The sequence below is a fragment of the Dama dama genome, chromosome 10, assembly GCF_033118175.1.
Source record: "Dama dama isolate Ldn47 chromosome 10, ASM3311817v1, whole genome shotgun sequence".
Classification (NCBI taxonomy): Eukaryota; Metazoa; Chordata; class Mammalia; order Artiodactyla; family Cervidae; genus Dama; species Dama dama.
Window position 1 is genome coordinate 17744091 of NC_083690.1, and position 25665 is coordinate 17769755.

Below are 25665 nucleotides of genomic sequence, written 5' to 3' on the forward strand. Positions count from 1 at the left end.
GATACCTCATTCCAGAGAGCCAATTGACAGAGAAAAAAGAAAGGCTTAGAAATTATTCTCTTCAGATCTGTTCCAAACTGTCTTCAACACCCAGGTAAAGAGCATAGGTAAGAAACTTCAACAGGTTTGAAGTCACCATCAGGCAAAAAAGAGGTTACATGCTTCTCTTTCTCACCTAGGTCTCCCACTGGAGGGGAGCCTCTTGTTACATCATCAGTTTTCAAGAACAAAGTTTTGGTGAACTGCAGTCACACATTCAGTTCAAGAAATGCCTAATTACCACCTCCCATGTGCAAGGCATGCCGCCACAAGGAAAGTGGCAAATCAAAACTTTTCTTCCCTTGTTTAATGACAAGAACAAGCAGGAATGCTCAAACAATGCTGAACACTACTAACCAAGATGGCTTTAAATAGTGTTAAATTTTTCTTTTTAAATTTTCAACTGTGCAATTCATCATAATTAATGAATGTACATTAACACAAACCACATTAAACGGTCTGACAGTTCCATTTCTAAGGAATGAAAGGAAAAGTGATAACAAAAGAAATTATAACATCTGAGAGAAGGAATAAGATTTTTTAAAAAGCCTTAGCCTACAGAGTCAGCAAGGATGACTGCTAAAAATGTCTGTAGGTTACCAGTCAAGAAATCTAGGCTGTATTTACAATGCTGCCACTAGCAAACTGTTTAACTCTGAGCCTGCAAGGGGGAGCTAGACTAAATTAGCTTTAGAGTCACCTCCTAACTCCACCAGACCTAACTCTAAAGACTGCAAATACTCTGAAGAGATGTTTCAGCCTATGACTTAGTCATTCCACTTTAGAAAAATTTATCTAAAAGAAATCACTTTTTTTTTTTTAAAGCTGCATGCAAAATAAAAAAAGCTCTAATCAAAAATGTTCACCAAGATACACAACACACACACACACACACACACACACACACACACACACACTCCTCACTGGGAAAAAATGGTTATAAAGTAAAGGTCCAAACAGTAATTATATCCAACAAAGTGTGTAAATCAGAAATCTTGACTTCTTAATCAGCTTTACCAATAAAATAAACTTCTCTTTCAGAAAAAAACCCATTACCTCTAATCCTATGAACGTTCAAGATACTTTACCCATTCAGTGAGTCTTTAACTTTAGAAAAGGGCCCAGTCCCTTTACTAGAGTTAAACAGAACTCTAGAACTCTAGGGGCCTACCCTCACCCTAGAGTTGAAGGACTTGCTGCACAAGAGTCTATTATACACTAAATGTTCAATATAATACTGTAACCAGGAAAATCCTTTCTTAAAAATCTCATCCAGTCTCCTTATTTTAAGAGAATTCTTTTTAAAACTATTAAAAACCTTTCTGGTAGAAATTTATGTTAGGGAACAGTTGAGAGGTAAAAGAATGCAAACAATTATCACTGACACATGTTTCTCAACTCAGTAAGCTGACCAAGTCACAGATGCGCAAGGCACTGGTATGAAACGAGGCATTTAGGAGATGTCTCAGTGGAGGCATGTGCGTTGGTCCCAGGTCACCCAGTCTTACCCTGTGATTTCCTCATGTCTTTGATGGCTAACGCACGACTGCCATGCTGAATACTGGTAAACTCAGGGCTGGTCACATTGTTAACCCTCAGCTCTTGCCCCAACGACTTCCGACCATAAGTATTTTCCCCAGATCCTCCATTGACACTGTAGCCACCTAAAAACAGCAATATTTACATTATTTCAATGGGCTCTTTGTTTCACTCCATCAATTCCTGATAGTTCAGGTCCTTCTGACTCAATCTGCAGCTCAACCAGCCTTTGCTTCTACTCTATCCTTGTGATGCATGTCTTGATTTCATTTTGTTATCTTCAGCGGAAGATCAGATTTTACACTATAAAACTTTCTAGAAGTCCAGAGGAGAGACAGTAGTCAGGAAAGACTTTAGCCTCAGTGATAATACTATATTTTGGGGGGAAGAAAATTGCACTTATATATTTTACTGCATGTGTAAAGAGTATATTTAAATTTACAAGTAAGGGATAAACTTTCAAAAAAATGTTTCAAGAACAGCACTGTGTTTAATAATTATATTTTAAACACATTAGAAGAAAAGAAGGGGGGAGAGGGAAAGAAAGGGAAGGAGGAGGAAAAGGAGAAGTAGGTAGGTTAAAAAACACACATATACACAAAAGCATGCCTCTGGCAATAAGGAAATATATAATATATACCCTTTTCGTCATTCTGTATGTCAGCGTGGATTCTGGTATCATCATGCCTTTGCCGAGACACCACAGCTGAATTTGAAGGTTGCAGTCCATAAGAGGAAGACCCACCCCTATCTCTGGATGAAGAGTATTTTAAATTATCTGGGTCGGCTGATGCACTATCAGTTCTGCAAAGAGAGAAGGGTATAAAGTTACAACTTTAAAAAAACATTTTGATAACCCAAACCATAAATCTTTCTTCTATACAAGCCTCTATCTTCTCATTGCTATTATACAAAAGCACTCCAACATCTAATAAGAAGTCTTTCAACTAGGAAGAGGTTGTCACTGGGTCAAACACCAGCTTTTCAGTCTCTTCTACTATCTAAAGATTCATTCAGAAATATGAATAACTTTCAGGAACAGGGTGGCCAACTCAACACCTAAACTGGTTTTAGCACTGAAAGTTCCATGTCCTATGAACTCCCTTAGTCCCAGGCAAACTGAGGTAGCTGGTCACCATGGTCCAGGGTTCTTTTCACATGACTTGATAAAAGGAATAGTTGTTTCTAAATCGCCTTCTCTCATAAGAAGGTTAACCAGTGGAAAATTAGTCTTCTCAGTCATTAAAATAAAAAACACTGGCAACATATCAGGCAGGAGCAAAGTGTTACCAAATTATCTTTAAACTACTGCCTAACGGCAATGTGGCACTCTGTCTCTCTCACCTAAATTCGTAGCTTGATTATTTGTTGGGAAAATAGATTATAGAACGAAATTCGAAAGCATGCTCAGTAGGGTATTAGGAAAGAACACAGCTGAAAAATAAGATTATGGCAATACTGAGAACTTCATTATTAATAGATATTCTTTATACAAGCAATATCTATTAATAATAAAGACTGAGTCAATTAAAAAAATATTATCTATTAAAATTATAAAAAGTGAGGAAAATAAAAGCAAGGTATCCAAGAATCCAATAAAGCTGAAGGTTGCAGTCCATAATCTATGTAAAATTCAAATGCTACCTAGAATAATCCCAGATACCTGGATATTAATAAACAAGTGGCACGGCCCCAAGGTAAAATCAGTATGCTTACCTAAGGATCATCTCTAGGCCCCAGTGGCCCTACCAGTAAAATGGGAAGCTCAACTCTGTAACTTCTCATGAACCTTATTCTTTCTTCAATCAACTATCAAGAAATAAGGTATCAAGATATATAAGACAACACTAACTACTCTATGGTAACACACGAAAAATATGAAGAAAAATGCTCCTCTAATATTGCTATTTCTTCGGACAGGAACGACCTTCTTGGGGGGAAAAAAATCATTCTTACGATACTTACTAAAACGCCTTCTGCACCATAATTTTTTGGTGACATTATCTGGGGACATTAAGGACACTGGCAAGAGCAGAAACTTAGCTGTTTCTCAACCCCGTTCCCCTCCTCATGTATAAAAAAGGACACAGTGTCTGTGTATTTTATTTAGAGTTTATCATTCTTTCCTTGTCCCCATCCACAACAATACTAAATATGAAAAAGTTGCATAGGCTCAGACATCCTTATCTGAACCTACTGCAACCATTGTTAATACAGAATGTAGACAAATAGGTTCAATTAAACTTGGACACATCCATGGCACACAAGTCTAAATTATTCCTAAAGGCTCTGAATCTGAAACTTAATAAAAATTCATAACACTAGCATACTAACTAAACGTATATAAGGTTCCATAATGAAGTATATTCTTCAAACATTCAGAGTTCACTCAACAAAGCTTAGAATTTCCAACATATGAAAAAATAAAATCTATGGAATTTTTTAAAAAGGTATGAGGATACTGTCTAAGTGTAATAAGTCTACAAGCATTTAAATGCCTTTACCACTAAATGAAGCATAAGAACTCCTTAAACTTACAGAATGACCTGCCCCATGTATCTAAAAGTAGCATACTCAAGGAGCACCTATAATAAACCGTAACATACCATTAACTTCTAAAAAGGAATTGAAAAACAAGAGAATCTATACACTTTAATGATTTGGGCAGACTTTAAACTTGTCTGTATGTATGGCACCTAACAACCTGGAAAAGGAAACTGTTAGCAAATGAATTAATAAAACAATCCTGAAACATCAAGATAATTACAGTCTTGTCAATATTTAAATAAATATTAAAATATTCTGGATTTCTAGTGTCTGGATTTCTATATGTAATATAGATTACATATACTACTCTTACTATGAAGAGTTAAATATTTGTATCTTTTTCTGATGACATAGCAGTAAACACAAGGCAACAGAGAATATGGGTTAAAAAAAGATCTAGGCTCAAATCTCAGCTCCAGCACTGCAAAGGTACCTGTGACTTTGCACAAGGAAGTTAACTTCCAAGCCTCTGATGTCTGTTGCATAAAATGGAGATAATGCCTATACGTGATGTTTTTATAAGGCTTATGAAAGATAAGTTCTTAAGAAATACTTAGCTTACAAGGTACACTCAAAGTCAGTAGGTCCGTAATACTAAATATACTCAAGGTATCCAGTCTAACAGATAAATATAAATCATTAATGTATATATGAATATGATCAAAACAAGTTTTTATACTCAGTATACAATAAACTGATTTTAACTTCTTCATTGAAAAAATTAAGCAATCCACTACGACCAAGAAAAGAAATTCATTTCTACTTAGGAATCATACAAAACTAAACAAACAAAAAAACAGAACAAATCTCCCAATTTGTTAGGAATAAAATCTCATTAGTATATACACAAATAAACACAGAGACTTTTCTCCCCAGAATTTGAGTTTTCAGAAATAAAATGAAAAATTCACTAGAGTAGAACTACTGTCTTAGAAATGTCTAAAAACTCCCTGGTTGCCAGGTTTTTTTAATACAAACCAATCAAACTACTTCTAACCAGAATTCAATTTATAGATATTCTGAACCCAAAGACACAAAATGGTTCAGCACTTATATGAAATCTTTTTTTTTATAAGATCTAGACAGCTTAGTTCTCAAAAAGTCAGTATCAGGCAGTTAGCATCAACAAGATCATTGCAGTCCAATAAATAGAAAACTGTTAAGAATGGAAATAAGCACTTAAAATGAGGCAATCAAAGGGCACTAAAAAGAAAATGCAGATTGAACTCAAAGAGGCAGGCATAAATGTTAAGCTAGTTGTAAGGGCTGAAAAAACTATCATCTGCCAGAATTAGTATCTCAATTTAGTGATAAAAGAAAATGTATTTGTTAAGACTAAGTATCCTAGCTAGGACCCAAAAATACCTCCACAGCCCTTTTAATACTCTAAAAATATTATGGAGAGAGAGGGAAAAAAAAGAAATGCATAAATTCCCCAAAATGATTAAACTGAAGTTAAAGCCTGATGTACATGCCACATGAGAGGTAAGTTTCTAAAGCTCATACCTCAAAAATCGCATACTGTATAATATGGAGCCTTTGTGATGTTTTTGCATCAAGTCAATCTGTAAGACAGTAGTTACAATATTAGTGAGGACAGTGGGTTAAAACATTTGTTTTCCAAACATGAAGCAAATATCATTCATGGGTTAGGTGCTTTTAGTTGCACTATGGCCTTCTAGGGTTCATATGCTGAAGCAAAAACTGAGATGGAATGCCACTCTCTGCCTTAGAGGACAGAGGCTTGAGGTGGCAGTGAAAAATTTTTTAGCACCAAAGAGAATTTAAATGTTAACTATAACATACAAATCACATGCAAATACAGTTACCACTCATTTTAGTTACCTATTATCAATATACAGAAAATGTAATAAATCAGAGAGATTATTCATTTTCATTGACCCAAGCCCTGAGATCTCACATCAACAACCTACCGAGTGTTAGGAATCGTATATCACCCCTAAATGTGGTTTTATAGTCTAGTTCTTGTAAGCATCATGAAAACAACTAAGGAGGGGGGAAAAAAACAGCCTGGAAAGGTGAAGTCAGGGAATTCTCTTATCAGAAAATATTTCCATAAAGCACCCCAAAATGACTTGATGCAAACACCACACCTAGTGGTGCCCAGAAAAAGCCTGATATTGCTTCAAGCTGTTTTTAACTAGGCTTATCAAGGGATTTCACTCTAATGGTGAGATCTAGTTTGTAATGAGGATCAAGCAGGAAATGAGATCTGCACTAAGGCCAATGAGGTGGGACTGCGTTAATTCTCTGAAGCAGTGGCACTCAAAGAGAGAGAGCATCACTGTCACAAAGAAGGTGCAGAATATGCTGTTTCTCATACTAACAGTTCATACCCCTAAAAATTTACCTTTTAAAAATAAATTCAAGGTTATCCCTGTGATGTCTCTTACTCACCTGGATTCAGACATACTTTCAAAAAAGTGTTAAGAGACGGGAGAAGGCAAGGGTGGGATGTTTCGAGAGAACAGCATCGAAACATGTATATTATCTAGGGTGAAACAGATCACCAGCCCAGGTTGGATGCATGAGACAAGTGCTCGGGCCTAGTGCACTGGGAAGACCCAGAGGGATCGGGTAGAGAGGGAGGTAGGAGGGGGGATAGGGATGGGGAATACATGTAAATCCATGGCTAATTCATGTCAATGTATGACAAAAACCACTACAATACTGTAAAGTAATTAGACTCCAACTAATAAAAATAAATGGGAAAAAAGAAGTGTAAGAGAAAAGGTGAAACTATGCATAACTCTGAGACTTGAGTACATCACACTTTCACATGAGAGACACTGCTCTAAAATATGAATCTGTGGCTAAAAAATTAAGTTGGGAGGCTCAGGGATTATATGAAATGCCACAGGAGAAAATAGTAAGTTCAAATTTAATAAAACAGAATTGAACCATCAAGCCAAAATTAAAAATTATAAATGAGTTTACCTCAGTTTTACTATAATGAAATATTAAGTTAATATTTCTTGATGAAACTTCCATAGGTACTTAATAAGAATTAAGTATTAAATACCAAATTTTAATTACCTATTTATGGGTTCTTTAGTAATCAACTTTTAATATCAATCAAACCTTAACTAATTAGTTTTTGCAGTCTCAAAATACAAAAATATATTTAACTACTGTTGTAAAAGTGTAAAGAATTTCACCTTGCCCAAAGAGAGGCCTGAGTTTACCCCTCAACTTCTGGAAGAAGTCTAAACTCTTAGAATATAATGCCTAGTTAAGAGTGTCCCTGTCCACCTGGAAACTTTGGGTCACACCAGAAAGTAAAACTATGGGATCTATGGTGAGGCCTCTGAATCACATGGATCAACTCAACCTTTAGTAGGGCTGGAAACCTAAGTTCATACATGTGGGCAATTGATCATGGACCCCATGAGAACTCTGGACACCAAGGTTGGGCTGGGCTTCCATGTTTGGTAACATTCCATACTCATTATCACAAGTCAATACTAGGAAACAGGAAGAAGCTCAGAGTTTGGAAGTATCTGAGACTCTGCCCTATGTACCTTTACCCTTGGTTGATTCTAATCTGTATCCTTTAGCCGCAATAAACTGCAACCGCGAATATAACAGCTTTCAATGAGTCTTTAAGTCCTTCTAGTGAATTATCCAACCCAAGAGTGGTCTAGAGGACCCCCAAACTTGCAACTGCTATCAGAAGTAAGGGTGGTCTTATGGACATGTTCCTTCTAACTCTGCACCTATACTTAAAATCATTGAATATGCTCTAATGCAAAATTTAAAAGGTTGTAAATTTTGTTTTTATGTAATATCTTTAGTAAAACATAGTTTTCAACTTCAATATAGTTTATATCCGTTCCAAGGAATCTCAAACACCATCTATTTGACAGACCTCTAAGCCATATTAACCAAAAAGGACAAAGTAAGTAACTACGTGGGTACTCCATTAGATTTCAACCTTTGTTTCAGGTGCATCTACACTTTGTCTTCAGTGTAAACGTTGTTGAATACACCACTCCTATGTAGCTCTCTGCCTACAACTGAGTCTTCACTGCTGCCCATGACTCCTTAGCTGGGGTTCTCTGCTTTTCCAAAACAGCTGTCAAACTTTCTGCACCTTTCTCTTTCCCCCAGTACTACCACCGATAAAAATTCCATAAGTGACCTAAAGCAGCACAGCTAATTAGCTAATTAAAGGCAGAGTAAGAATGTAAACTCAGTTCAAGTTCTTTAACACTCCACCACTGCCTGCCACCTCCTTCCAACAATCCACAAGTTTACCCGGGTCTCACACCAAGCCTTTCTTCCCATCACACTCACACAGGGGAACAAGTAAACCTCCTATCTATAGAACCCTCTGAATCCATACACCCCCCTATCTTCTGAGGTATGCCTTGCATCTCCAACTTTCCTACTGCTCATCATATCATCCACAAATACACACACTCAGGTCTTTCCTCTTAAAAAAAAAAAAAAAAAAAAAGCAGCTCTCTTTTTTCTAAAGCTAATACATCCTTCTAAAGCTAATTGTATAGATAGACTTTTCATAGCCAAACCTCTGGGAAAAAAATTATCATCCTTGCCTTCACTCACTTTTCAACTTGCTGAAACCAGAGTCACACCCTGAATGCTCCAAAGTGCTCCACAGAAACCGTTCCTGCCAAAGCAGCAACTGCCACTGGTGGTTACTTGTCTTTCAAATCCCAAAAGTTTTTCAGTTCATCTTGCTCAATGCCCCCTGATGACTTGCATTGCTTTTGACAACTCTCTATTCTTATTTTCTCTGTACCACTATAAAGGTTTTCAGTAACATTAATTCCTGTGACTTTCTCTACTTTTTCCAATCCAAGTACGTTCTTTTGAACTTCCTCCTTTAATCAGTTTAGATTTCATGGTCTTTCACTTCAGTAACTCTTTCCTTAAATTCCCTTAATATTTCCCTCACACCAGCCTGGCAAAATCCTAATCCTGCATAAATCCAATTATCAATTACCCATCATCCATCAGTAAGTACCACATTCCCAGGTTCTTCCAAAGTTCATCTTCCACATGCACTATCTGTTCCCCATTCTCTTCAGATTCCAAAACACTCTCCTAAATTCCCTACCCCCTCTCTCCTCCCTTCTCTAACATTCCCTCTACTCGATCAAGAGGAAAAATAAAGATACGAGAACACACACGCACTCAACTCTAGAACTTTATGGGACTCCATCTATTTCCACCTTCTTGTAACTTTTCAAATAATCTTTCTCCTGTGGACTCTACCTTTTCCACCAAACTGAATTTTCTTAAACATGTAAAATTTTCTAATATCTCCCACTTAAAAATATAAAAACAAATTAAAAACACATACACACACCAAAAAAAACAGAAAAACTCCATCAATTCCACATCCCTCCAACCAACCAATCTGTCTTTGCTCTTTGCAGTCAAACAAAACTGTCTCTCCTCCCCATTTTATTTCTTTACCTCTATTAGTTCCTCTGTTTACACCAATCCAACTTCTGTTCTATCCCTTTTGGCAAAACCAACTAAGACCTCTCGGTTGCTAAAAGCAAGATATATCTCAGGTTGCTCCTTACTCATCCTCTCACAGGAGGCTTTCACAAGGCTACTGAGCAGGGCTCAGCAGGCTATGGCCTGCACAAAGGTGCCTTACAGAGGGATGAAGTGGGCTGAATGAAAGCTTCTTTTTAAAATCCTTATAATAACCCGGGCTCAGATCCTGATAATTCAAAGTAACTAGATTCTTTCCTTCCTGTGGCTTATAGGATGTTGCTGCTGCTGCTGCTAAGTCGCTTCAGTCGTGTCCGACTCTGTGTGACCCCATAGACGGCAGCCACCAGGCTCCCGGGTCCCTGGGATTCTGCAGGCAAGAACACTGGAGTGGGTTGCCATTTCCCTCTCCAATGCATGAAAGTGAAAAGTGAAAGTGAAGTTGTTCAGTCATGTCCGACTCTTAGCGACCCCATGGACTGCAGCCTACCAGGCTCCTCAGTCCACGGGATTTTCCAGGCAAGAGTACTGGAGTGGGGTGCCATCGCCTTCTCCTATAGGATGTTATACTCTGTATTTCTTCCTACCTCTCCACTTCTGCTTTTTCAGGCACCTTTGAAGACTTACTCAGCCTCTTCTACCAAACCACTAAGCCTTGGAGTTTCTCAAAGCTTGACCATAGGCCTTTTATTCATCTCTTCTGCAAACTATGCTGATGGCAATACTTATCACCTGTATGACATAGACTCCCAAATCTAGGCCTCCATCAAAGACGTGCACTCTGAGATCCAGACCTACATACCCAAGTATTTAACAACAACAACAAAAAGCACTTTTAATGTTCTAATGCATCAAACACAACAACTGGCTCCTTTCTTCCCAGAACTCCCACTTTAATAACGGTGGGCATTTTCCAACAAACGGCACTATTTGGTCAGACAGACATATTACGTTGGTGCAAAAGAAATTGCAGTTTTATACTGCTGAACTTGGCCATTTGATATTAGAACACTTTCTTAAATGTGGTTATGTTACATATCATTTTAATGCACATTTCTCGCTTTATGTTTTTTTGCTAATGACTTATTACTAGCTGTTTCAGTAAAGTTCAGTTGTTCAGTCGTGTCTGACTCTTTCCGACCCCATGGACTGCAGCACACCAGGCTTCCCAGTCCATCAACAACTCCCGAAGCTTGCTCAAACTCATGTCCATCAAGTCAGTGATGCCATCCACTCATCTCATCCTGTCGTCCCCTTCTCCTCCCGCCTTCAGTCTTTCCCAGCATCAGGGTCTTTTCCAATGAGTCAGTACTTCGCATCAGGTAGCCAAAGTTTATACTTTCATCAGGTGACCAATCAGGTGGCCAAAGTAGACTCAAACTAGCTGTTTATATTTACTTTAGACTAGGGAAATAATGTTAGACAAAAAGCAAATCCAAGTGATTTTCTTATTCGAGTTCAAAATGTGCCATAAAGCAGCGGAGGCATCCCAACATCAATAACACATTTGGCCCAGGAACTGCTAATGAATATACAGTGCAGCAGTGGTTCAAGAAGTTTTGCAAAGGAGACTAGAGTCTTGAAGATGAGGAGTGCAGTGGCCAGCCACCAGAAGTTGACAATGACCCATTGAGAAGATCATCAAAGCTGATCCTCTTACAACTACACAAGAAGTTGCCAAAGAACTCAACATCAACCATCCTAAGGTCATTTGGCATTTGAAGCAAATTGGAAAGGTGAAAAAGCTCGGTAAGTGGGTGTCGCATGAGCTGACCAAAAATAAAAAAAACTGTCAGTTTGAAGTGTCATCTTTTATTCTACGCAACAACAAAGAACCATTTCTCGATCGGGCTGGGACATGTGATGCAAAGTGGATTTTATATGACAACCAGCAATGACTAGCTTAGTGGCTGAACCAAGAGAAAGCTCCAAAGCACTTTCCAAAGCCAAACATACACCAAAAACTGTCATGGTCACTGCTTGGTGGTCTGCTGCCAGTATGATCCACTACAGTTTTCTGAATCCCAGGGAAACCATTACATCTGAGAGTAAGCTCAGCAAACTGATGAGATGCACCAAATACCGCAACGCCTGCAGCCAGCATCGGTCAACAGAAAGGATCCACTTCTCCACAACATCTGACCACGTGTTGCACAACCAACGCTTCAAAAGCTGAACAAATAAGGCTACGAAGTTTTGCCTCATCCACCATCTTCACCTAACCTCTCACCAACCAACTACCACTTTCTTCAAGCATCTCAACAACTTTTTGCAGGGAAAATGTTTCCACAACCAGCAGGAGGCAGAAAATACTTTCCAAGAGTTCATCAAATCCCAAATTTTTACACTACAGGAATAAACAAACTTATTTCTCATTGGCAAAAATGTGTTGATTGCAATGGTTCCTATTTTGGTAAATAAAGATGTGTTTGAGCCTAGTTAAAATGATTTAAAATTCATAATCTGCAACTGTAATTACGTTTACACCTACCTAATAGTATGTTTTCCACCTCTAGTTCTCACCTCTATTCCATTTCTCCGCACACTGCAACAAAAACAATTCTAATAAAACACAAATGTGATGTCCTCCCACTGCCATTATCATCTTCTGGCCCTTACTTCCCTTTTCAGCTAACTCTCCACACTCCTGTAATCCTTTTACATTCTGTGCCCCATCCATCCCATTCTTTCAGTGCCCCAGTCATCTTGCTAAGCCTGTCTGCATGGAACAGCCTTCTCCTTGGCCCTCATTAATCTTTCAATGTCCTTTAAGCTTTAGCTTTCCTTTGCAAAGTTTCTGATTCCCCTGAGACTAACTAGGAATCCCTGTTACATAAGTATTACCCGAAACTTAACAGTTTCTTAACTCTTACACCAATGGAGAAGCTTATTTAACTGTGTTCTTCCAGGAGACTGTAAAGTCCAGAAGGGCAGGAGCCTGTCAGTGTTGCTTATCACTGTATTCCCATTGCCCAGAGAGCAAAAAGTTATTTCCTATGACTGCCTCTTCGCACAATCGAGGCCCTTCTCTTTACTCTAGAATGCAGTCCCCTAATTTAACCCAACACTAATTTTTCTTCAAGATTCAACCTAGAACCCATACTCCCTCTCCCATATGTTCTATTAAAAATCAACAATGTTTTCTTGGTTATTTTCTACAAGAGCACTTAACAGTAATAACTCCAAAAGATGAACTAAATAAGATAGTTCCAACTCCCTAAGAATTTACAATCTAGAAAGAAAAGAACTGTTAGTATAAATTCCAATTAGGAATATAAAATGTTCTGTGATTTCAGGGCAAAAAAGAAATCCTATGATTCAGTACCTTCTTTAAACTTTAAACTTACTTTAAACTTTTACTCTCAGAGAGAGTACCACACTAGCTTGCACTTTAGTAGTTCTATACTAGCTTCAATTTGTTCACTAGTTTGAGATGTCAGCATTGAAGGCAGATGTACTATATTATCTAACACCACACACCTTCCATAGGGAAAGGAGAACAGCATGATGCTGCAAGGAGAGTGGAGGGAAACTAGATGACGACCTTGCATCAAAATCCATTATGCTCATTTAAGTAAAAACTTTGTCTTGTAACACAAAAAAGAACCCAGTAATAGAAAGGGATGGATTCTGTAGTACATTTAAATGAATTCTGAGTTTTTTAAACCTACTTAATATGCATATTACAAGTCTCATTTTTTTTGCAAAGGATACTATCAAGTGAAAAGACCACTCACAAAACCAGAGAAAATACTTGCAAATCATGTATCTCTTAAGAGTCTAGTATATAAAGAACTCCTATAACTAAGCAAGAAAACAATTAAATTTAAAAATGGGCAAAAAATCTGGATACATTTCTCCAAAGATATACATATGGCCAATTAGCACATGAAAAGTTACTCAACTTCACTGGCAAAAGGGTGCTAAACCACTTCAGTTGTGTCCAACTCTTTGTGACCCTACGGATGGTAGACCACCAGGCTTGAGATTTCCCAGGCAAGAACACTGGAGTGGGTTGCCATTCCCTTCTCCAGGGATCGAAGCCTCTTATGTCTCCTGCATCGGCAAGTGGGTTCTTTAACACTAGCGCCACCTGGAGGAAAATGCAAATCAAAACCACAAAGAGAAAGCACCCATTAGAAGAGTCAAAAAATTTGTTAATGGTAAATAACTAAAGTTGTGAGAGGTGGAAAATTTGGAGCCCTCATATATTACTTATGAGAATGTAAAATGCTAGAACCCACTTCAGAAACAGTTCAGCATTTCCTCAAAAAGTTAAACAGAGAAATACCACATGATTCAGCAAATCGACTCCAACTGACTCCCAAGTATATGCCCCAAAGAACTGAAAACAAAGTATTCAAACAAAAACTTATACATCAATGTCCACCACAATACTATTTAAAGTAGCAAAAAGGCAGAAACTCAAATACAGATCAAACAATGAATGTATAAACAAAATGTGTAAATCTATACAATGGAAGATTACTCAGCCATACCTACTACAACATGGATGACCCGTGAAAATGTTATACTAAGTCAAAGAGGTCTGACACAATAGGCTACATATTACATGATTCCATTTATATGACATGCCCAGAATAGACAAATCTATAAAGAAAGTAGATTTATGGTTGCAAGGGGGTGGGAAGAGGGGAAAATTGGGAGTGACTGCTTAATTGGTACTGGATTTCGATCTGGGATGACAAGAAGCTCTGGAACTAGGTGTTGGTCACGGCTGCACACACTGTGAATGTACTTAATACCACTGAATTGTAAAATGGTAAATTTTATGTGTATTTTACTACAATTTTTTCAAAATTTATTTATAACATTCTTGAAAAGACAAAATTATAGGGGAGAAAAAAAAGACCAGTCGTTACCAAGGACTAGGAAAAGCTGACTACAAAAGAGAACAAGGAAACTTGGGGGTGTGGGGTGAAGGGGATGATGGAACTATTGATAGCTTGACTGTGGTGATCATTTTTTTATTTTCTTTACATATTTCTTTACAGTAAAGATATAAAAATAAGTAAAGACCATCAGGCTTTCCAGGTGGCACAGTGGTAAAGAATCCACCTGCCAATGCAGGAGATTAAAGAGATGTGGGTTTGATCCCTGGGTTGGGAAGATCCCCTGGAGGAGGAAACAGCAACCCACTCCAGTATCCTTGCCTGGAAAATTCCACAGACAGAGGAGCCTGGTAGGCTCCAGTCCATGGGGTCACACAGAGTCGGACACCACTGAGCACACAAAAGGCCATTGATTTTTAATAATTTGATATTTCATGTTTTACACTGCCTACCAAATTTAATAGTCCTTTTCAATGGAAAAGCAAAAATGTAACACTGGATACTCTCCAGTGAAATCAAAGACTGTTAGTGTCTGAATTTACCAAACGGTAAAGAATTTACCAGATTCTTTTACCACTGTGTCACCTGGGAAGCCCAATGGTCTTTTACTTATTTTTACACCTTTACTGTAAAGAAATACACTATTTCCTTTATGTTTGACTTATTGAAATATAATTTACATGCCCTAGAGTTCTTTTGAGTTTTGAGGAATGCAGATACTATTTAGCACTAACTAAACTTCACTTAGTGTCTGAACTTTAAGCTTGGGAAGAATTAACCTAGTCAGGGTACAGAAAGAAACCTACTCATATTGCCTACTCATTTTCAAAAAATTTTAAAGAATCAAAGCACTCAGTTCAGTCACTCAGTTGTGCCAGACTCTCTGCGACCCCATGGACTGCAGCATGCCAGGCTTCCCTGTCCATCACCAACTCCCAGAGCTTGCTCAAACTTATCTCCATCAAGTCAGTTACGCCATCCAACCATCTCATCCTCTGTCGTCCCCTTCTCCTCCTCCTTTCAATCTTTCCCAGCATCAGGGTCTTTTCCAATGAGTCAGTTCTTCTCATCAGGTGGCTAAAGTACTGGACTTTCAGCTTCAGCATCAGTCCTTCCAATGAATATTCAGGACTGATTTCCTTAAGGATTGACTGGTTTGATCTCCTTGCAGTCCAAGAGACTCTCAAGAGTCTTCTCCAACACCACAGTTCAAAGCATCAATTTTTGACACAAGCGTCAAACCACTATGGCTAGCAAAATCAGAAAAATCACTGCTTGAGAGGCAGGCAATCCACTTCTAATCTTTATGTATGTTAAGTATTATGTACTTCATCTGGCATAAATTCATATCTTACTAGGCGTTAAGAATACTGCTATCTATAAAATCTGGTATGCTTTTAATCTTCAATACAAATATGAATTCAATTCTTAGTATTTAACAAAAAAAATTTTGTTAATGCTAAATAATTGTTCACCTGAAGGCTCCCAAATCTAAAGCACCACATTAATTTGACTTACTCTCCTCTGAAGTTTATTTTTAACACAAGTTGGTTTACAGCCTTAAATAAAACTCTGCTTCAGCTACCATTTTTGCATTGCTTATCTTCCTCTTTTGTCAGCAAGTCCTGGAAGTACTTTAGAAACATCCCATTCAGTCTGGGAAACTGCCAAAATTGAAAGGAAATCTCTTACTCCATGACTTCCCTAGTAGAATAGGACAGAAAGACTGAAAGTCTACAAAGAAACATGTCCCACCCCCTCATCCTCACCCAAACTCTCCAACTAAATGCCAAACATAACCCCTGAGGACAGAGAAGATTAAGGATCACTGGAGAAGGAAAAGGCAGCCCACTCCAGTATTCTTGCCTGGAGAATTCCCATGGACAGAGGAGCCTGGCAGGCTACAGTCCATGGGGTCGCAAGAATTGGAACACGACTTAGCAACACCACCACCACCAAGAGATAAACACTAAAGGAATCCTAAAAGGAAAAGTCTTGAAACCAGATTGGGACTCCAATCAATGAAAAGACAGTGTTTTATAAGAAATGTGTGAAACCATCTTTAAAAAGTCCTGAAAACTGAGGTTGGGGGAGGGGTAAGCAAAGTATAAACAAATCATTTTTTTTCTTTTTACAGGTCAAGAAAAATGATGTGGTTGCCAAAAATCTCTCATAACACATTAAGAAAACATGGTTCCGTTCAGTCGCTCAGTCGTGTCCAACTCTTTGCAACCCCATGGACTGCAGCACACCAGTCTTCCCTGTCCATCATCAACTCCCGAAGTCTACTCAAACTCCTGTCCATTGAGTTGGTGATGCCATCCAACCACCTCATCCTCTGTTGTCCCCTTCTCCTCCTGCCTTCAATTTCCCAGCATCAGAGTTTTTTCCAATGAGTTGGTACTTCGCATCAGGTGGCCAAAGTATTGGAGTTTCAACTTCAACATCAGTCCTTCCAATGAATATTCAGGACTGATTTCCTTTAGGATGGAGTGGTTGGATCTCCTGGCAATCCAAGGGACTCTCAAGAGTCTTCTCCAACACCACAGTTCAAAAGTATCAATTCTTCTGCACTCAGCTTCCTGTATAGTCCAACTCTCACATCCATACGTGACTACTGGAAAAACTTGACTAGATGGACCTTTGTTGGCAAAGTCATGTCTCTGCTTTTAAGAAAACATAAATATGCAACTCAACAAAGGTTTTTTTTTCCAAGAGGGTATTAAATCTTTTGTTGATTACACATGATAATGGATGATACACAAGCTTCATTCCCATCTATAACTTTTATCTGGTACCATAATTCAATTTAAATATATTGCATAGGATGTGCCAACAATCATTAATAACCAAAAAAAAAAAAAAAAACCTCCATGACTTTGCATGGGTGACCCTTTTAATGGTGAACTCCAGGTCACAACACAGTAACTGTCAGTTCAACTACACCAAGGTTCTGAAGACAACAGCTTCTCCACCAAGCAGGTTGTAAATAAATTTCAAATGGAACCTGGCATCACCCTGAAGGAATTCTAACTTCACACTGTTGGGGTAGTTTACCAAAATGGCTTCAGAGTAGACTAACTTTACACAGCACATTAAAAAAAAAAAAAGACATTTATTCAGCCTCATGATCAGACTATTACATTTGGCAATCAACAGCATGGGTGCAAAAAAAAAATCTACATTAAAACCCTTTTCAACAAAGGTATTTTTAAAGAAAACTATTATCGAGTTAGGCTCTACTGCCATAATGGTATGGTATACTCTACAAGTCCTGGGCATAGTCGATGATTTGGGCAACAAAATAGCAATATTCTAACATGCACCCCTTAACACTTATCACATATCTCAAATATAGTAGCAAGCATGGAAAAAACACTGAATTTCATATTCCACACATGATTTTCAACAAAGACATTACCAGAAATATCTTCAGGGTATTCTCAAATTAGACAAATGACCCCCACTTCAACCCTCTTAAAAAATAAATACACCTAAGAGAAACCTTAGGTGTATTAACTTATATGCAGAGTATATCATGAGAAACGCTGGGCTGGAAGAAGCACAAGCTGGAATCAAGATTGCCGGGAGAAATATCAATAACCTCAGATATGCAGATGACACCACCCTTATGGCAGATAGTGAAGAGGAAATAAAGAGCCTCTTGATGAAAGTGAAAGAGGAGAGTGAAAAAGCTGGCTTAAAGCTCAACATTCAGAAAACTAAGATCATGGCATCTGGTCCTATCACTTCATGGGAAACAGATGGGGACACAGTGGAAACAGTGTCAGACTTTATTTTTGGGGGCTCCAAAATCACTGCAGATGGTGACTGCATCCATGATATTAAAAGACACTTACTCCTTGGAAGGAAAGGAGTAGACAACCTAGACAGCATATTAAAAAGCAGAGACATTACTTTGCCAACAAAGGTCCGTCTGGTCAAGGCTATGGTTTTTCCAGTGGTCATGTATGGATGTGAGAGTTGGACTGTGAAGAAAGCTGATTGCCGAAAAATTGATGATTTTGAACTGTGGTGTTGGAGAAGACTCTTGAGAGTCCCTTGGACTGCAAGGAGATCCAACCAGTCCATCCTAAAGGAGATCAGTCCTGGGTGTTCATTGGAAGGACTGATGCTGAAGCTGAAACTCCAATACTCTGGCCACCTCATGCGAAGAGCTGACTTGTTCGAAAAGACCCTGATGCTGGGACGGATTGGGGGCAGGAGGAGAAGGGGACGACAGAGGATAAGATGGCTAGATGGCATCACCAACTCGATGGACATGAGTTTGAGTAAACTCCGGGAGTTGGTGATGGACAGGGAGGCCTGGCGTGCTGCTATTTGTGGAGTCGCAAGGAGTCGGGCAAGACTTAGCGACTGAACTGAACTGAACTGAAGAGAAACCTAAACTCCTTGGTTTTACTTTTAATTTTACCAACACAACTACACTAAGACAGCAGCTGGATTTTTAAATGGATCCTGATTCCTTCCAACATCTCCAGTAACTCCTCTAGGACCTATCGTGTTAGGTATCCTGGGGTAGGAAATACACTATTAACACCAAATTGGTGAAGAAACATACTACCTGTAATCAGTGCTAAAATATGTACGGTAAACCCTCCTAACAAAGCACTGGAACTTCTTTTTCAGAGCTGTTCCTGAAATAGCCACATCCTCTCCTTTGTTGCTCAGTCGCTCAGTTGTGTCCGACTCTTTGTGACCCCATGGATTGCAGCACACCAGGCTTCCCTGTCCTTCACCATCCCCCAGAGCTTGCTCAAACTCATGTCCAGTGAGTCAGTGATGCCATCCAACCATCTCATCCTCTGTCATCCCCTTCTCCTGCCTTCAGTCTTTCCCAGCATCAGGGTCTTTTCCAATGAGTCAGCTCTTTACATCGGGTGGCCAAAGTATTAGCGCTTCAGTATCAGTCCTTCCAATGAATATTCAGGACTGATCTCCTTTAGGGTTGATTGGTTTGATCTCCTTGCAGTCCAAGGGACTCTCAAGAGTCTTCTCCAACACCACAGTTTAAAAGCATCAATTCTTCAGCACTCAGCCTTCTTTACGGTCCAACTTCACATCCACACGTGACTACTGGAAAAACCACAGCTCTGACTAGATGGACCTTTGTCGGTAAAGTAACGTCTCTGCTTTTTAATATGCTGTCTAGGTTTGTCTTCCAAGCTGTCTAGCTTTTCTTCCAAGGAGCTAGTGTCTTTTAATTTCATGGTTGTAATCACCATCTGCAGTGATTCTGGAGCCCAAGAAAATAAAGTCTGCCACTGTTTCCCCATCTACTTGCCATGAAGTGATGGGACCGAATGCCATATTCTTAGCTTTTTGAATGCTGAGTGTTAAGTTTAAGTATCCTCCCCTACTTAAACATAAACAAATAAGGTCTCATAGATATATCTCAAAAAACATGGACTCCTAAATCAAATAATTAGAAAAGGAAGATACTTTTCACAAAAGCCACATTATTCTTTCAAGTGTAGAAACATTTATTAAATGAAGTCAGTTTGGGGTAGTTACTGAAACATACTAGTAAGCAGCAATCCAGAGCCAGGAAACACTGCTCCCCCTGTGCTCAGCAGTGGCCAGAAATACACTGAAGTGTTTAAAGTAGCCATAAATTCATTGAGAAAGCTATGAAACAGTTCAAAATCATCACTTAAGCCACTTTAAACTCAAAAGGCCTATACAAACTCAAAAAACCTATACAAACTCAAAAAGCCTATATAAACCCTATCTTTTTCTTCTAGTACATTTTACACTTAACATACATGTATCCAGTTGATTTAAGTAGTATAAAATAAAAACCTTACAATGAAAGAAAAAAATCAGTTTCTAGATATGAAGTTCCTTAGGAGAGAGCATCGATCCATTTTGAATAAATTTACAGTGCCACAATTTAAAACAGCACCCAAATTTGATGATAGCTTAATACAGTATATACACTATATAATGATACAAAATTTCACTAATTTGTATCTCTTTAGATGATATATATGGTTCTTTTTTTTAAAACATACTTCAACCTATTACACAGGCAGAGTCAACCCTTTCCATGATTCCATGATTTCCCCACTCCCTTTAAAACAAACATACATACATATTAGAATAGGGGAGAGAAACACAATGCAGCATTCAACTGATGTTCTTATAAGAATTAATTATTAAATTCCAACTGTATAATGAAAGTTAAGCAAGGTACAAACTACCTTCTAACCTACCCCATCTGTATTTAATTCCACTGCACCTTCCCTACAATAAAGGCAGTCATGAAGATTAGATTATTTTTGCTGGTCCACAATTTCAACTGGTATCAAATTCTAAGAGTGTGACTTATAAGATATAGAGAAAAACAACAAATTTAACAATTATATGAGCTTCCAGTCATATATCCTCTGAGAGACTTGACATAAATGCCTTTTATGAAATTTTTATAAGTAACTACACACACATATACACATTGTGGTACTTAAAGAGTATTAGAAGAGAAAAATGAAATTTGAACTTGAGTCTAGGTACATGTGCGTAGTCAATTCTGAAACTCTTTGAGGAAGAGATAAAAGAGGGATGTTCTTTAAAATTCCTAATTTGATTCAAATGTGGCAACGTAAGTATCATTTGTATAGCACTTGATAGTTTTGAAAGTAATTTCCCAAACTTTATCTTTAACCCACACAACCCTATTTTAGGAAAAGCAAGAACTACCTCCTGAGGGACAGCTGGTAACGTCAGTACAAAAGACCTCTATCTTCTCACGCTTAGTACACTGCTGTTTTCATGACACCAATCTCTCAAGACAAATATATGTAAAGGAAAAAAAACTAAAAATGCACACATTCTTAAAAACAAACATATCTCAGAGAAGCATCTAAAACACTCTCGCTCTATTTTTAACTCCTCCAATGTAACTGTACTAAGACAACAAGTGGATTTTTAAATAGACTAAAAGAGGGGGGGAGAAGAGCACTGTGATATAAGTTTTATATCTTCAATGAGATTACAATAAAAACACAGGGAATACTAGCATTATAGAAGCTATGCAAGATAGGGCACTTTAACTAAATAAAAGGACACAATCTTTATTAAGCACAAATTTATCTTTAATTCCAGTATTTTCCAAAAAAGAAACAAAATACCACATATTAAAATGATCTCAATATTTCAAGTAAGGCCAATTAATCATTTCTAACAGTCAAAAGTCTAACTCAAGTCCTACAAAAACAACACAAACGGTGTCTCAAGGTAGATTTCTCTACAAACCAGACTAATGAAGACACTAAACCCCAAGTTTCATTACCTTACTTTTGGGAAACCATTTTCATTTTTCTTTACATTTATCAAAAGAATATAAGGATAGCAAGAAAATCAATCTTTTTAGAAAAGAAAATCCAGGATGTGCTTTCTTTCTGATTAAATACATATTAATTCATCTTTACCATACTGCGTGATACTGGCAATCATCTCTGAATCTTTTTAGTCATCTAATCAGAAGGCAGTCCCATTAGCCAGAGGACAGAAAAAAGTCTGACATCTTTCCTCAAATTAATAGATTTTTCTGCTTAATTTCTGACAAATCTCAGGATGTCAATATACACCCTGTCATTAGGGCAATGAGTCTGAATTTTCAGCATTAGAATCAAAACAAAGAGACTTAGAAATAAAGTGACATAATTCAGACCAGGATTCCAGGGCTCATGTTATCAGGAATATAAACTACGAAGACCTTCAAGAAACAGAAATAGCAAGAGTCATGAGTTGTTTCAAAGAACTAAATATTCCAAGTTGTAAGTTAAAATTCCAATCACACACATACCATATAGACCACATCTTTTAAAATGAGATTAAAATACTAAAAGGAAAATTTTTCAATTAAATTTAAATAAGAGGGAGGTTTTTTAATTCAAAGAACTTCAGCAGTAAAAAATAAAATTGTTGTCACTGCTGTCAAATACAGAGAAAAAACTAAAATATATCACTATATAGTCCAAGACATGCTTACTATTGAAGCCTCCTGACTAATCAGCAGGAAGGTATTAATATAGATAACACCCAAAAATAAATATCTAGTAAATACTAAGCTTAACATTTTTTTTAAATCTGCATAAATGTACATATAATTCAGCCACTGCAGAGCCAGCAATAACTTTCTTGTGGACCTATAAGAGCACTGTCAAGGTTCTTTACTGATTAAAAAGGAAAAAAAAGTAATGCCTTTCCTAATTAAAAAAAAAGATATAGCATAATTTAGGAAACTCCATACCAAAAAGCAAATTACAATTCTGATATCAGAAACTCTTTTTTTTTTTTTTTTTGGCCTCCAGGCTTGTGGGATCTTAGTTCCCCCTACCAGTGATCGAACCCAAGCCCCAACTGTGAAAGAGCTGACCCCTAACCACTGAACTGCCAGGAAATTTCCTGGAAACTCCTCTTTTGAAAAAGATTTTAATAAACACAGAAAGTCTGTAAAAGGTTTTTACATAATAAACATGAGATTCCAGACGTACTATGAACAGCAACATTAACTTCTGAGGGAATGATTTCTAACAGGGATACAATCTCCTTTTTTCAAAGGGTATGAAGATTACTATGAAAGAAACTTGTGGATCTTGGAATTTGGGGGTTTCACAGTCATTCCTCAATCAGTAGGCATACAACTGGCAAGAGGTTTGTTTTCTCAGGCATTCTAATGGAAGGCCAAAAGAGGCTCTACCTAGTGCTTAACTTTTTCCTGATTAGACTATTTCAATAATGTATATAAACAGATACAACAGATACGGGATAAACTGTCAGTGTGTAAACTAACTTGAAATACGTGCGCAGAGACTTCTCTGGTGGCCCAGTGGCTAAGACTTCCAATGCAGGAGCCCCGTGTTCAACCCCTGACTGGGGTACTAGATTCCACACGCAACAACTAAGATCCAGGACAGCCGAATGAATAAACATGCTTTTTTAATAAATAAATATGCAAAGCATTTCCTCAAGATGGATAAAACTCCATGGCCCTGGTTTGATCTGGCCACCTCAGCCCACTAGAACACTGTCCCCTTGAACTTGTTCCATCAACTTAATGAAGTTGCTGCCTCAGGCTAACCAGGCTATTGTATGAGGAACAGTTTCCCTCAAAATGTCTCCTACAGTAACAGTGTTCTAAGCCCTGAAGTTAACTCTGAACACAAAAATAAACTTGCAGAATTCCATTTTCACATATTTAGATGAGAAAGAACACTCAGATTTAGAGCATTTACTATTTATTGATGCACTAGTAAGGAAGGAGGGATACAGAGGGGAGACTATTATGGAGAAGATACACAAAAAACTCATATAGTGAGTATTATTAGAGAAGTTATTAGAGAAGGCTGCTGCTTCTCACTGAGGGGGTGGCAATTAGGCTGAAACAAGCATGACAACACCCAGGTCAGGCACTCTGAGAAGAACAATCTATGCGGTAGCTACACGCAACAACAGGACATTCAAAGGCCCTAAATAAGGCAGAAATTAGTATGGGGAGTGCTTTGGGGCAAGTACACAGAAGCAGCAGAGAAAATAACTCATACTCAGCCCTTGGGGATTTAAACTAGTTGGGGGAACAAAAAAAAAGACTGAAGTGCCTAGCACAGTTAGCGTTCACTGTAGATCTGTAGCAAGATTTGGAAAGAAGGAGTACAGAGGGCAGAGGCAGGGTAAGGATCCTAAGGGAAGCACAATGCTTACATTAGAAAGAGCACGAGAAACAGAGCTACCAACAGCAGGTGCAAGAGGGCACAGAAAGGTTTGTGAACCTGGACCTCACAGGAATAAGTTTAGCCAACAAACTTAGAAGAGTTCCTCTGTGTCCAGGACTCAAATGCCTGAAAAGGTTAATAGTAGATCCATCTGAAACTACTTTCACAAAGCTCTTCAGAGATCCCAAGTTTGTCTATTGCAAAAGAGGAATAACAGAAATATGTTGAAGATGATAAGGTTATCAATCTGCAGAAACCGTAAGTTGGTAATAAATTACAAGATAATATTCAAAGATTTCCTTTCTATAATAACTTTAAGGCAAGACCCACGTGTACAGTCTGCCAAGGTTCTGTTTTGGTTTGGTCTGGTGGTGAGGGTGGGACAAGGTGCAGTGGGAAAGGAAGTTATCCAGATGCAAAGTCGTTGTGTATCTGAATCTTGATCAGGGTCATGGTTACACAGGTGTATGCATTTGTGAAATTCACCGAATCTACACACAGATAAATTTTTTCTCAAAAAAGTAACAAGTTCAAAAAAGAAGAACTCAAAAAAGAATTCAACTAGGAGAGGAAAAGTACAATCAACTAATACAAGATGGAGCAGAACATAATAAAAACATACATGGTCCAGTGGTTAAGACTCTGCCTTACAATACAGGTGACTAAGACCCCAGATGCCACAGAGCAACCAAGTCAACGTGCCACAACTGGAGAGCCCCATACCCTGCAACTACTGAGCCCAGGAGCTACAAGTAGACAATCCACGTGCCACAATGAAAGATAACACATGATACAAGGAAGATCCTGCATGCCACAACTAAGACCCAATGCAGCCAAATAAATATATTTTTTAAATGTACACAAACCTGAAACTAATATGCTGTACGTCAATCACACCTCAATTTTTTTAAAAACCAAGAAAAACAAATATCTCCATAAAAATTTAAAAGGTTATACTCTATATTAAAAAAAATTAATAAGCTGGAGTATTTCATACAGGAGTGAAATCACAAAATGTCTGCAATCTTCCCTGTTAGACCTCTATACAAGAGAGAATATGTTTTACTTTGTAGTCCACAACATAAAATGGATTTTAAGAAAACTTTAAGACAACCAAAGACAGGTAACCAAAAAAACAAGGTGAAAAGATACCAAACAAAAGACAGCTTGTGTGCATCCATACAGGGAGGTCCACTGGAAACTGTCTCAGGGATTTACTTTAGGTCTCATTATTAGGATGGGCAGAAAAATGCAAATAAGCGAGTACCAAGCAATGAAGGCAAGAAGCCTAAATTTAAAAGCTGTGAGAACTCAATGTTCACGAAAACATCAACCACACTCCATTTTATGTATATGATCATTCCATATAATGTAAGTGCCCTAACCTGAACTGAATTGTGAGCAGGTAAGTATCACTTTAGTGATCATCCTCAATCAACACCAAATAACAAATGAGG

The 25665-nt window shown here is 38.0% G+C and overlaps 1 protein-coding gene across 3 annotated transcripts in view; it reads right to left on the reverse strand.

Moving 5' to 3' along the window:
* SMG1 (SMG1 nonsense mediated mRNA decay associated PI3K related kinase) overlaps window positions 1-25665 on the reverse strand; it is a 97081-nt gene that overhangs the window by 66398 nt on the left and 5018 nt on the right. Inside the window, exons 2-4 of one of the 3 annotated variants that reach the window (XM_061152922.1) lie at window positions 5632-5690; window positions 2219-2382; window positions 1548-1703 (exon numbers count right to left, since the gene is read on the reverse strand). In XM_061152922.1, coding sequence (XP_061008905.1) covers window positions 1548-1703; window positions 2219-2382; window positions 5632-5681 — 370 coding nt within the window. In that variant the 5' untranslated portion in view covers window positions 5682-5690. The remainder of the gene's footprint in view (window positions 1-1547; window positions 1704-2218; window positions 2383-5631; window positions 5691-25665) is intronic. The other 2 variants (XM_061152921.1, XM_061152923.1) reach the window with 2 other exon arrangements.